The following is a 14,031-nucleotide window of genomic DNA, read 5'->3' on the forward strand; positions in this document are numbered from 1 at the left end:
AAGTAGGTATAATTTTTATTTTAAATGCTTAGCCGTAGTGGGGAGGAGAATTGCGTTAAGAAATTTGTTAAGAACATTGAAATATAAAAACAATTTCCTTGAAGATTATAAAGCTGATTGTTTTAGTCATACAAGTATACAGGAAGACAATGTTTTAACTGTAAATTGCAATTATGCATTTCAGTAATTGTGTGGTATGGGGGACTATAATAGAATATTTTTGTCTTTATAAATAATTACTTCTCTTGTCACCAATTCTCTCTGTGTAACGATGGCAATATTTTCGTATAAGTTTATTTAGGGAGAACCGCTAACTCTGAGAGAATTAATTTTATGACAGTGATTGTGGGGGGGGGGGGTGTAGGACTTGATTGTTCGTGTTGAAATTGATCACTTACTTTTCAATTATGAAGAAATCACATATTGCTTAAGGTCTTCTAAATTGAGAAATTAAAAGATTAATTGAAATCAAAAGTTAATGGGATAGTGAAAATGAGGAGCAAACATTCAAACAGTGTATAAAACATTCTTTAAAAAAATGATACATTTGAAAAATATATGATAAATTACAATGGAAACTGTAGTTTATTCAACCAAATCGTGTTTTATCAAACTATAAAATACTAAGAAATGTTGAAGTTTTGATCAAAGAGTGATTTCTCTGGCTGCTCCTTTTATCAAACCATACCTTTTCAAACAACTAATAAAAAACACTCTCATTAGTAAAATTAAGTCTTGTTTTTTCTATCCTTACTAGGTTATGTTCAGAGTGAATTTTTTGTAAGAATGGAAAAAAATCAACCCTAGATGTTTTTAATTAATACAAACATTATACGAATTGCTTGTCAGTGCTGAAGATAATAAAGTTCAATATGATTGCTTGGACGATTATATCGTTTTTAAAGTTTTACAATTTTACAAACACTTATGTATTTTAAAAGGTTACATACTATGAGTTATAAATCGTACGACCTAATTTTTAATTTTATTTTAGAATTTTTTTAAATTTGACATGAAATATTAATTGAGATCTGATTGGTGAATATACTCTTATAAAACTAATAATTTCATGTAATAGCCCCATGGAAGGTTTTATATATATATACATATATGTGTATGTGTGTGTGTGTGTGTGTGTGTGTTTGCATAAAATAAGGTTGGAATTAAATTATTTACAATATTTATTCTTTATGTAAACTAAACAGTGGGCCCACTTATATATAACATTATATGTGTGTGTGTGTGTGTGTGTGTGTGTGTGTGTGTGTGTGTGTGTGTGTGTGTGTGTGTGTGTGTGTGTGTGTGTGTGTGTGTGTGTGTGTGTGTGTGTGTGTGTGTGTGTGTGTGTGTGTGTGTGTGTGTGTGTGTGTGTGTGAAAAATAAACATTGTTACTGGATTCCTGCACTCTGTAAATTAAATCCGGATGCATAGGCCACACCCATGAGATGGATAAAGTATAAAGAAAACTCGTTAAAATAGTTGATTAACTTTGGTCATCGTTGAGAATGTAGCTCAAAACACATTTTTAAATCCGCTTTTGACACAAGTTCAAATATTTATCTGTATCTTACCATAAAAGGAGTGTTTAGTAACAGACCTGCGATAGGCGTGTATAAATTAGACACGCCTAGAGGTATCGTCACACAACTGTTATATCCTGATGATCCTTCATGTTGACCCCGGAAGACTTATTCCCTCGAGTGGTTTTGAAGCCCCTTACTTAGCCTTCCTTTGAACAATGAATCCTCAGTCTCTAATCTCATGAGATAATAAGTCCATTGTCTCGCATTGTCTGACAGCAGGAGATGAGCGGGAATCTCGTAAAGTCTGGGATTACAGACGACAGGCTGCTCCTGCTTTATTGTCAGCCCCTTCTTGTCACGTGACTGGTCTGGTTCTCGTTTAAATCTACATTACAAATGAGACTGCTTAAACAGAACATTTTTTTCGCGAACGTTATCAATATTTATTATTTGTACATTGTAATAAGTAAATATACAAATGCACATAGTGTTTATTACAGTCTTTATATATATATATATATATATATATATATATATATATATATATATATAATATATATATATATAATAATATATATACAGTGCTGGCCAAATTATTAGACTAAAGTACATTTTTGTGTTTTTTCTTCTCAATTTTTACTAAAAAAATTTTTAATTTCATTTTGGTACATGTTAAAGTATATACCCTCATTCGTGTGTTACTTTAGAATAGTATTAGCAGAAAATTTGGTCATTTTATGTTGGCGGGTGGCAACACTACCTGTTTTGTTTATAATCTGCCTTTACAAATCTACCAGCTCCATAACCACAATCAAGTTACAGTTAATTTTTCATGTGGTTAACATGTTTTAGGTTCAGTAGATCTTTCTATTAGTGTGTTCTGTTATTATTAAAGTAAGTTTAAGGTCATTTGTGAGTGTATGAAACCACTTTTTTACTTCCTTATTGGCTATTTATAAAATTATCAGGAAATGGGTAAAAAGGCGGACCTTTCACCAAGGAAATGTGCTGTGGCCAAGGTTCTTTTGGAAGAACATCATTACACACAAACTGAAATAGCACACAGACTAAATATTTCACAGAAGTCAGTTAGTAGGATCAAGAAAACACTTGATATCAGTGGTATTTATAAATCCAGCTGTATCGGAAAATGTGGACGGAAGAAAGCGTTAAGTCCAAGGATGGCCAGAAAGTTGAAAAACATGACACTAGTCAATAGAAAAATGACCAGCAAGGTTCTTAGTGACCAGTTAAGAGATTATGACACAAATGTTTCACCCAAGACCATCAGAAGAACCTTGAATGGACAAATTCTTCGAGCATGCAGGCCTACAAAAAACAACAAATAACACCGGCAAGGGCTAAGAAGTGATTGGAATAGGCCAAAGGCATTCAGTTCACTGATGATGATTGGAACAAGGTACAGTACTCTCAGGATTCAGTAGAGAACTGAATCCCTTTCACCCATTCCAATCTCTTCTTAGCCATTGCTGGTGTTATTTTTTATGTTTTTGTATGCCTGCATGCGCGAAGACCTTGTTCATTCAAGGTTCTTCTGATGGTGCCATAATCTCATTTGTGAGTACAAATGACCTTAAACTTACTTTAATAATAACAGAACACACTAATAGAAAGATCTACTGAATCTAAAACATGTTAACCACAAGAAAAATTAACTGTAACCTGATTGTGGTTATGGAGCTGGTAGATGTGTAAAGGCAGATTATAAACAAAACAGGCAGTGTTGCCACCCGCCAACATAAAATGACCAAATTTTCTGCTAATACTATTCTAAAGTAACACACGAATGAGGGTATATACTTTAACATGTACCAAAATGAAATTAAAAATTTTTTTAGTAAAAATTGAGAAGAAAAAACACAAAAATGTACTTTAGTCTAATAATTTGGCCAGCACTGTATATATAAAATATATTATATATATATACACACAGGAGGTGTGTATGTCACTGAACACCTCCTAAACGACTGGACCTATTTTAATGAAATTTTGTTGTGTGTCTTCAGGTGGATTCGAAAATGGTTTAGATTTACAATTCGGTCCGATTTAAATTGTTTATTTAGTCAATTTTTATTTCTAAACTGTTGTTGATTTTGGAGTGTTTTATATTGGATCCGACAGACTGCGCTACGATACAATACAACGTGAACTGATACCTAACAGCTGTTAACACTTTCAACTGAAGTTCATTAAAGAGGCAGACAAAATAGTTTACATTACAATTTTATAATTTTTTTACTTTTTATTCTCATTTAAGCCTTAGCTCTTGGCTATGCTGACTTATTTTGGGTCACTGTGGCTATTATTCCTACCATGATTGGACCTCCTCGGGATTTGAACCCGTGATCTCTCAGTTAGAGAGCCTTGGCTGTATCCACTAGTCTACGGAGGACAAATTTATTATTGTAAACTGCTTGATCAGTAGCGTAATACAGATTGCAAAGACGAAGTTATTATCCAATTTTGATTGCGCCAATGATCAATAAACCATCTAATGCCATGGAAATGCTATTTATACGCTGTAACCAAAACTACCTTATTGTACAAAGCTGTGAATTTTTGCACGTAAGGTAATCGAATCTGGTTAGCTCCTTTGACATTTTGAATAGCTTTTTTTCTGTAGTTAAATAAAATCAAATGGGGAACACACTCTTGCCCTTATACTAGAAGCATATGCCCCTTATAAATATTTATTAATCGGTGAAAATATCAAAATCACTTAAGCACCAAAATTGAATCTAAGTTGGATTCCGAAACCAACATATGAGACAATTTTTTTTGTTAGTGCAACAGCATAAATCAATTGTGGAACCGTAAATAGATTACACCGGAAGTGAATTTAAAAGACCGGAACAGACTCATATTGACCGCAGCGACTTTTTAGATGTGCGATACACTATTGTCATTGAGACAAAGAGGCAAGCTGTTATTGTTATTGAAATCGTCGAAGAACTTCAATAAATTATTATGGCATGTTGGAGGGAAATACGAATCTTATGAAAACTGTTTCAATATACGACTTCAGGATCCCAAAACACTGTTCTTTAAACTTAAATCTAAAATGGATCAGGAGATTGGAATAGCTTTGAATTACTACCGATTATCTCAGAACTGTTTTTTATGTCATAGAAAAAGAATACTTGAATGTATTGTCCGGTTTTTCAACAAGAAATTGCGTGCGAAGCCGCGGGCAACTGCTAGTAATTTATAAATATATTATGTGTATAATTATTTAAATAATAGTATTAAAAGAATTGAAACACTGGAAGAAATACAACATGGGGAATGATAAAATGTTAAAAAAATTATTTTTAATAAAGTTGTTTTGAATTTGAATTTAAACAACATTGCGAATTCAGTTTTGAAAATTTTTTTAGCCAGCACAGTTTTGCAAATGACACAATTGTAGGGATCATTACGTCCATTACATAGGCTACATGTGTCATTATTGCAATCAATCTGATTGAAATTCATTTACCATGCCGTTTTCCCATTACCATCATCATGGTAATATACAACACCAATGTAAAGATGTTCAACAACACTTATACAAATCCCGTGGATGTCAAGTCCATCATCAAACACAAGATATCGTGCACACAGACAGACAGACATTTTTTCAATCCCTCCAGTGATGCTTCACCAACGCTCAGCCAATAGTGAGTTGTGAGGCTTTCTGGTATGTACTATAAAACTTTTGCTGTATTTGTAAGCACCTAGTGTAATAATAATAGTCTATGTATTTACTATGATCATTAACCATGCATAAGTAATTGGAATCGGAATAAATATTATAAAGAATACAATGAAGACGTATAAATATGACTAATTGGGTATTCCAAAAGAATATTCTAAATTGAAATTTTTTTAATGTAGTCTAAATGAATATTTGTTGTATTCCTGATCATTTAAGAATCTATCAATGGTGTAGTAAGATTTTAAATTAGTAGTTTTTGAAAGGATAACAGTTTTTTGAACATTTGTTTGAAGAATATAATAATGCTTTATAGTGAGAATAGAGAGATAACAAAATGACCAAAATCTGAAATCTTGTCATCGTTTCAAATCATCTACTGTCAATAATTAGTTTTTACACAAATACAGTAATTTTGTTAGTCATCTTGTAAGTTGTGTAAAATTTTCTTCAAGTTTTAATAGTTTGGAAAGTTTGTTAGATAATAATATGTATATAAAACTTTTCTTATAAAATATGTCTAAATAAGGATTGTAAAATATTTTCTCTAGCAACAACATAACTGTATTCTTTGTGTATTCATAAAAAATTAACAAAATACAACTTTTGTTAAACAACACTTCATTACTTTAGTTGTTAAATTTTCAAAACTCAATCCTATATGACTCATTATGAAAATGGAATTGCATCAGCAGTGGTCCCAATTGTATCTGTGCAAACAGGGATGGTTCGATTACTCCAATGATCGTTGGCCCAACGACCCTCCTGGAAGAAATTTAATTTGTACAGAGGGTCATTGGCCCAACGACCCACTTTATAAAGGTATAGAGGTTTGATTACTCAATGGCTCATTGGCCCAACGACCCTGTTTGTTTCATTTCTGTAAATTGTAAAAAAGGTTTGTTGGCCCAACGACCTGTTTTTATTTGCAACAACCCTCTTATTTAAAACACTAATGTTAGGGTCGTTTGGTCAACGATCAGTGGAGTAATTGAACTAGACCCATGCAAACTAAGGCCAGATTTTTTTACCATATTATATATAGCCCAGGAGCATGCAGCCTTGTTTTTCTTGAAATTGATAAGGGAATTTTTTCTAAGAAAGAAATCGATCTTCAGCCACTCTTGTATTGGTGGACGTCACAATGGGGTGGAATCACAAGGGTTAAAAACATGAAACCATAATATTTCTCATATTATAGTGTTCTCAACTTGGTCCACTTAAAACCGATTGTCTGAAGTATAAATAATAGCTATATCACTGTCAGACGACTGGATAAAAACACTAAAAGTCACGACTAGAAGAGTTTTAACATGGTCAGCTGATGCTTATTTAAATATACAAGGTGATTATGGTAGTGTTACCAGCACTTTCTGAGCTTATTGTTCTATAAATAATAACGAAAAAAGTTCATATAAACATAGGTCCGGAAATGCTTTGTTACTGAGCAACAGCCAACAAAAGATTTCACCCACAATATAGTACCCGAGGTTAAATGATCATTTGCGGGGAGTTTAGGAAGAGGGATTCAGAGACAATAAATGATTCTTTCTAATGATTTTGACATGATTAATTGAATAAAGTTTGTTCCATAACTGTATCTCTCGTATTATTTAAGATGTACTATGTAAAACACAAAATAATTTGAAAAAAGATTTTTTATGTTTAACTTGCAATTAGTTTGTTAAATAAGTAATAAAAACATACATATTTATACAGAAACTTGTATAAAATTTAATACTGAAGAAAATTATGTAAAATAAGGCAACTACTGTACCATAGTTCAAATTCATTTATGCTGAATCGCGGTAGGAAGTAGGCTTCTTATTAACTAGACGCGGGTGCGGGGACTTTGTTTGTTCAGTTGGACCGGCAATCAGCTGATCGGTCAGTGACGTATCGGGTGATGCGTTCCTCCGGCTCGCTGGAGGATTCAGTTCGAGTCTTGAAGCCACGACGACAAGGTCCTGTTGAGAATCGCAGCTCTTCCTCTAACCCTATAGTGTGGGATTTAGAGTAATTCCATTTTTTTATCGCGTGTAAATTTAATTCAAGTTTTTTAATTTTTCTTCAGTGCGTATTAAATCCCTATCAGCCTCCGTAATCTTCAAAGTAGTAAGTCCCGTACCAGCGTTTAGTTAATATCTTTGATTTTTTATAATGTTGTAATTAAAATTTCTAAAGTTTCCATCTTTCAGAGTCTGAGAATTAATTACATTTTTTGAAGTATTGTGAATTAAATTTTGGTCATAAAGTTAATATCAAGTTTTGTGTTATATTGATTTTGAGTATTTTGAGAAGAGAGTATTTTTATTTTATTTGTTAATTTAAACCATTTTTTGAGAAGTATAAATTTTTAGTTTCATTTTAATTTTAATTCATTTTTAATCAGACTCTTAATTAGATTTGTTCGATTGTGTGAAGTTTGAAGAAAATCGAATCAAAGTTTGTAAACTTTGTTAATTATTTTGGTAAACTTGAATTTCGGAATATAAACCAAGTATTTCCGAAAAGTTGTTTAATTTATAAAGTATTAGCTCCATATAAATTTAAAATATGTGCTATAAAAACGGTACATAATTTGCGCCAATCTGCTATTTCTTTTTGAGCATAAACTTGTACAACAGGTTATTTACAGGAAAGAACTTGTAAACTTGCATAAACTTGTCTGATACCTGTAAGTGTGTGTAACTTGTATAAGACTTGTATGAACTTGAACATTGTGTGTATAAACCTGCATAATTTTGTGTAGTGTGTAAGACTGAGGACTTAGAATAATATTGTGAGTTTGGAATATTTGATTTATTTTAAGAAAAATTATTTTAAAATAAAAATGGAGGCTAGCGCATGTAGATCTGTTGCTCAATAAGGAATTAATATTTGAAATAAATTTTAGGGGCGGAAATGCTTCTGAAAGCGGACACCGTCTAGAATCTTAGAAAAATGTCGAGGTCCCTTCGGAAGTTAAAATATAAGGGCCAGTGCTAGTAACCGTAAAGGGGTTATAAAATAATTATAGTTATTGTAGAAAGGGTCAAGAAACAATAAGGGCAGGAGATAGGAATATTGTTGAGAATTTCCTGTGTACATTTTAAAAAGGTCCGGATGTGCCCAAGCCACAATAGCCCAGCCCCTTGTAAAAAGGATTTGTTTGTAGAGTCCGTATCGTAAAGTTTAATTACAAGTGAACCCGATAAGTGAAAGCGAAGTGACTCTGATAAGTGAAAACTAAGTGGGCCCGATAGTGAAAGAGTTTATGACACGGCAGTAAAGAAAGGACTGGGCAATATGATTGAACTCACTGATATAAATGCTTATCGGAGGATAATAATGAAATATCGATCCTGGTTAAATGTGTTTTTTTTTTTTAAATAAAGATAGGTTGTTTTTCTTAAAAGGTGAATATTTCTAAATTTAAATTTAAATTCGAAATGTGAAATTTTAGAACTCAATAAACATTAACTCCCCCCCGGCAAAGGTCAGTATGTTTTATTTTCAGGACAATTATATTGTTGAAAAGGAATTGAAGATGGGTCTAAAAAAAACAATAAAATGACAATATAATTTATTTCTAAATTAACTTCAAGAATTGATTATATAATTATGTATTAATTTGGCCCAAAACACAAAACAAGTTAAGTATGAGAGTCCAGTAGCTTATTATAATAGTAAAAATAAATAATGGAATATAAAAGGGTGATGTGACGACGTTTTTATTTCAGCACAATTGTATGGCTAAGATGAGAAGTCATAATATAAAATGCCAGTGTAAGTGTGTAATAGAAGTGTTGTTGTAAACCATGTAATTTTCAGGGACAATGAATGGCATTAATGGTGTATAAAGTAAATACACAGATGTATTCTGATGTATTGTGATATATCATGAGATATATTTCTTCCCTGTTCCTTCAAATGTAGAAGGACAGGGTAATTTTGGTAATGTTGTTGTTCCCTGTTCCTTCCAATAGAGAAGGACAGGGTAATATTTTTTGGTATACAATGAGTTGTATTGATAGTGATATTTCTTCCCTGTTCCTTCAAATGTAGAAGGACAGGGTAATATTGTTTTTTTTTTATCACTATATGAGGTTTATTGTGTGTAAACAATTGATTATTGTGCCATCGTAATCCCTGTAAATTGATTGTATTGTAATTAACAACATCTGGTAATGGTTTACATTCGTGACACTGGCGCAGGCGTACAATAAGAAACACCGTGAAAGACTGACAGCCATACAATTATACGGAGGGAATATTTTGTAAAAAGGAATGTCCTCCAAGAGCTCAATGCCTCGCTGGCTTGAAATTGTTATTAGATTGGAGGAGCAGGTAGCAGTGCTATTAGCGAACCAGAGCCAGCCAACCACGAGATCAACGAGGCCGCCGCAATCATTGGAGAAGCTACCTGCCTCTACTCCTCACCTACCACATCCCTCTGCGATGGCTACCTGGGGACCCACACTGGACGTCGGACACCTTCTACCACATCACCCCTCGGACTACACATCACAGCCTCCACGTAGTGATAAGTACAAAAGAATTGTTATTTTAAAAAGTGGTGCATGTGGAGGGATATTATTGTACTTAGTCCGGGATGAGTGTTTAAAGGTTTAGGTTCCTACCGTGATTGCAGCTTCGGGCTAGGAAAATATGTACCATAGTTCAAATTCATTTTATGCTGAATCGCGGTAGGAAGTAGGCTCTTATTAACTAGACGCGGTGCGGGGACTTTGTTTGTTCAGTTGGGACCGGCAATCAGCTGATCGGTCAGTGACGTATCGGGTGATGCGTTCCTCCCGGCTCGCTGGAGGATTCAGTTCGAGTCTTGAAGCCACGACGACAAGGTCCTGTTGAGAATCGCAGCTCTTCCTCTAACCCTATAGTGTGGGATTTAGAGTAATTCCATTTTTTATCGCGTGTAAATTTAATTCAAGTTTTTTAATTTTTCTTCAGTGCGTATTAAATCCCTATCAGCCTCCGTAATCTTCAAAGTAGTAAGTCCCGTACCAGCGTTTAGTTAATATCTTTGATTTTTTATAATGTTGTAATTAAAATTTCTAAAGTTTCCATCTTTCAGAGTCTGAGAATTAATTACATTTTTTGAAGTATTGTGAATTAAATTTTGGTCATAAAGTTAATATCAAGTTTTTGTGTTATATTGATTTTGAGTATTTTGAGAAGAGAACTTTTATTTTATTTGTTAATTTAAACCATTTTTTGAGAAGTATAAATTTTTAGTTTCATTTTAATTTTAATTCATTTTTAATCAGACTCTTAATTAGATTTGTTCGATTGTGTGAAGTTTTGAAGAAAATCGAATCAAAAGTTTGTAAACTTTGTTAATTATTTTGGTAAACTTGAATTTCGGAATAAACCAAGTATTTCCGAAAAGTTGTTTAATTTATAAAGTATTAGCTCCATATAAATTTAAAATATGTGCTATAAAAACGGTACACTACAATGAAATAGTAGTTTTTCAAATCAATTTTACCATCTTACTATGCTTTGCATTCTCTTATTGCGTTTTTATTATTTGCCTGTCTCTGTGATTTTTCAATTTGATCATGCACTTAAATAAATACGTCAGACTATCGTGTACCCTGTAGGTTGCACGACTGCTTAATTTTTTAGGTACCTTTTGGGGTACACAGAGAAGCATTGAAAAACATATTGAAATTTTTATGCAAAATTGCGAAGCTTAAGTACTTTTCTCATTAATACTTAGATTTTTAACATAAAAAAATGATTATGGTTTTTGACATTGTTATTGAAAAATCTGACGGCATATATCAGCCAGGAAAATAGTTGTTGCCGTGAACGTGTTAGAAAAATGTAATTTTTTAAACCAAACACAAAAAGAAAATGTAGCGTTTTTTCAAACAAATATAAACAAAAAGATATGTTATTCCGTCTAGCCATCTTCTTCCCTATAAACATAAAAATTCATACATTCTTATTTTTTTTTTCTTTAAGCTTGATTTCAAAATTCCTGAAAATACTATGTTAAATGTCTACAACTCTTCTTAAAATCATAGCTTCCACTCTTCTGTCTTTAGAAATGGTAGCTAGCTTAAAGAGTGACTAAAACCGTTTAGACATTAGTTCCTTTGCCCTGTAGGGTTTGTTAATGTTTTTTACAAAGTGTCTGACGAAAAGGTTAAGGATTTTTTATTGCACACATTTTATTTTCTTGACAGTTATTTAACGCAAACAGTATAACAACATAAAATAGTCAGTCAAATATTCCAAAAACTAAGTAAATTTCACAAAAAGAGATGATTTTTCAAAGTGAACACCATGACTAGTGAAACAGTGGAAGCAATCAGATAGGCATGGTAGGGGGAGCTGCATGTATGCAAATAGACTAATAACATGCAACATAGTCTTGTCTTCCCCCTTACACCACCCTTCACCTCCCACCACAACCAAATTTTAGTAGGCAGTGAATTAACATATCGTGTTTGACTAGCGTAAGTGTTTTAACTCACTTTCTGACACATACAAACGTATGTGATTTTAACATGGAATAAGTAAAAATAAGTTAAGGATGAAAAAGTAAACTAACAAGATTAAAGTTTTAAAGATAATTAAATATTTTTTATGGGTAGCCACTTCCCAAAAATAGGTGCTTCTTGGATACTCATTATTGAATACTAGTTTTTACAAAAAATGCTATTTTAATATTCACACCATTATTTCGACACGTTTTAATGGAAACCAATTTGAAAAAAACCAATTTTTGGTTGTAAAGTGAACTCTATATAAAAAGGTTGCTGTAGTAATTAATATACTTTCAAGAATGTACAGAGTTAAAAATGACTTTTTATTTTGCTACTATACAAATTATTGTTTAAACATGCACGCAGAAAAGTATTTTACTACATGTTATTTATTGCATTTCTGCTGATATTCTTTGTTTGAAGGTTATTTTTGACGATGGAAGGATTGTGAAGGAAACAGGATTTTTCCGGACATTTGCCATCATTCAGTGTACTGGTATTGATGAAGACCTCTAAACCGCGTTATCTCGACATTAGCGGTTAATTTGCAGTCCTGGACATCCATCATTTTTACCGTTTAGAGATTTTTATTACGGTTAAACTTTTTCTAATGTATAATGATTTTCGGTTTAACCGATTTTAAGGACAACAATTACTAATTTTCAGGATTTAGGAGTAAAATGAAAAACTATACTAATAAGTAAAAAAGCAATTTATTTTCGAACTTTGTACAATTGTTCCTACATTAAAAACGTAAAAATAACAGCTTTAAATTCAATTAAAATTATCTTTATAATATTTAAATCAAACTTGAAAGTTACTTACATTTTTCAAGCCTTATAGCACTAGTATTATACTGTCAACTTTAACTCACAAACATTGCTCCATTAAGTTCTTTTAAGAGTTATACATTTTTGCAATTAATCCTAGTATTTTACACATTAGATTAATATCACTAAGATGACTACTAGCAATAATGAATCCATGACTTGAGAAAGGGAGCCCAATCACATAATTTTATGTGGATGTGGAGAAATTCTTCCCCTTTTTTCAACATTATGTAATTCACATACAAGATGTTAGAAAAATGTTAATCGTGAAGTGGTTAAATAGATGTTTTCAGCAAAAAAGGTTTTTCTACTATTGCATGTTCTTCTTGACAGAACTCAGCAAATTGCAAAAAGGTTATCTCCCTAGCAAATACTGCAATACTAGCATATTTACATTTGAAAACATCTCTAGTGTTATCAACTTGGTATTGGGTTGGTTGGGAGTAGCCTGTGCACATTTATCACTCATACAATTTAGGACTGACAACTTAAACCTTGCATGAAGTTGGACATTTCGTCCTTTAATTTTATTAATTATGAAAAAATTATTACGTACAAGTCGTAAGTACTAAGATGACAACATACGTTTATAGATAGTACGGATACATTTTGCTAAGAGATGTTATTATATCAGGTGATTTGGATGAGGACTATCCTCTTTAACTACATATTAACTAACAATCCTATTTTATGAATGTAATATAAAGTTTGAAATAATTAAAATAGTAATTATCTCAAAAACACCTATCATATAAGATATTGCACGTTCTCTATTAATAAAAATTATAGTAATAAAACAATTCTTTTTTAGAAGTTCATTAAAAACAGTGCTTTTGTGTTAGGTCCATAATTGGCAAAAGATGATTTAAAAGGGTTTTACAGCCATTAAGTATTGCGTTTTGGCAAATTTCCCAGATATCCTTTATAATATCAATGACATTTTTCTAAAGTAAAACACAGCTGAAAATTTACATATTTTGTGAATATTCTTATGAACTATAACAAGAAGTTATAACACTGTTTCAAGCTGCATCAGCAATCAAAATTTGTCGGTTGATGACATCAAAGGCCGTGTAGTACTGGTAGAAAAATGCGCCACCTAGAGTCCAGGTGTTATTTGCCAAACCAGTCGCTGGCCGGAATGCTGACAGACAGATGGTTATTCCAGAATAGGACATCTGCGTGAAACAAATTTTAGTTTTAAAGCCAAATCCACTTTTAAATTATTTTACATGGATAAATTAAAAGAATCAGACTTCAAGAAGATACTGCCGCTGATAATGTAGCAGGCACAAAGTACAAAGGTAAATAGAGCCCTACAAAAATAAATCAGATATTAGTTGCGTTAAGTATGGACAAAGTTTACTACCAGTCTAATTCAAAAGGATGCATAAGAATTGTTTATTCTCTTTCAATACCAATTTTGAGAAAATAATTGTTTCCTTTTGGCATTAACGATCAA

The 14,031-nt window shown here is 32.2% G+C and overlaps 1 protein-coding gene across 1 annotated transcript in view; it reads right to left on the reverse strand.

Annotated features, from left to right (window-relative positions):
• Positions 1 to 12,433: 12,433 nt before the first annotated feature.
• LOC124367824 (lysosomal aspartic protease-like) overlaps positions 12,434 to 14,031 on the reverse strand; it is a 30,893-nt gene continuing 29,295 nt past the window's right edge. Inside the window, exon 9 of the mRNA XM_046824958.1 lies at positions 12,434 to 13,747. Coding sequence (XP_046680914.1) covers positions 13,592 to 13,747 — 156 coding nt within the window. The 3' untranslated portion in view covers positions 12,434 to 13,591. The remainder of the gene's footprint in view (positions 13,748 to 14,031) is intronic.

Source organism: Homalodisca vitripennis, chromosome 8 (genome assembly GCF_021130785.1).
Source record: "Homalodisca vitripennis isolate AUS2020 chromosome 8, UT_GWSS_2.1, whole genome shotgun sequence".
Classification (NCBI taxonomy): Eukaryota; Metazoa; Arthropoda; class Insecta; order Hemiptera; family Cicadellidae; genus Homalodisca; species Homalodisca vitripennis.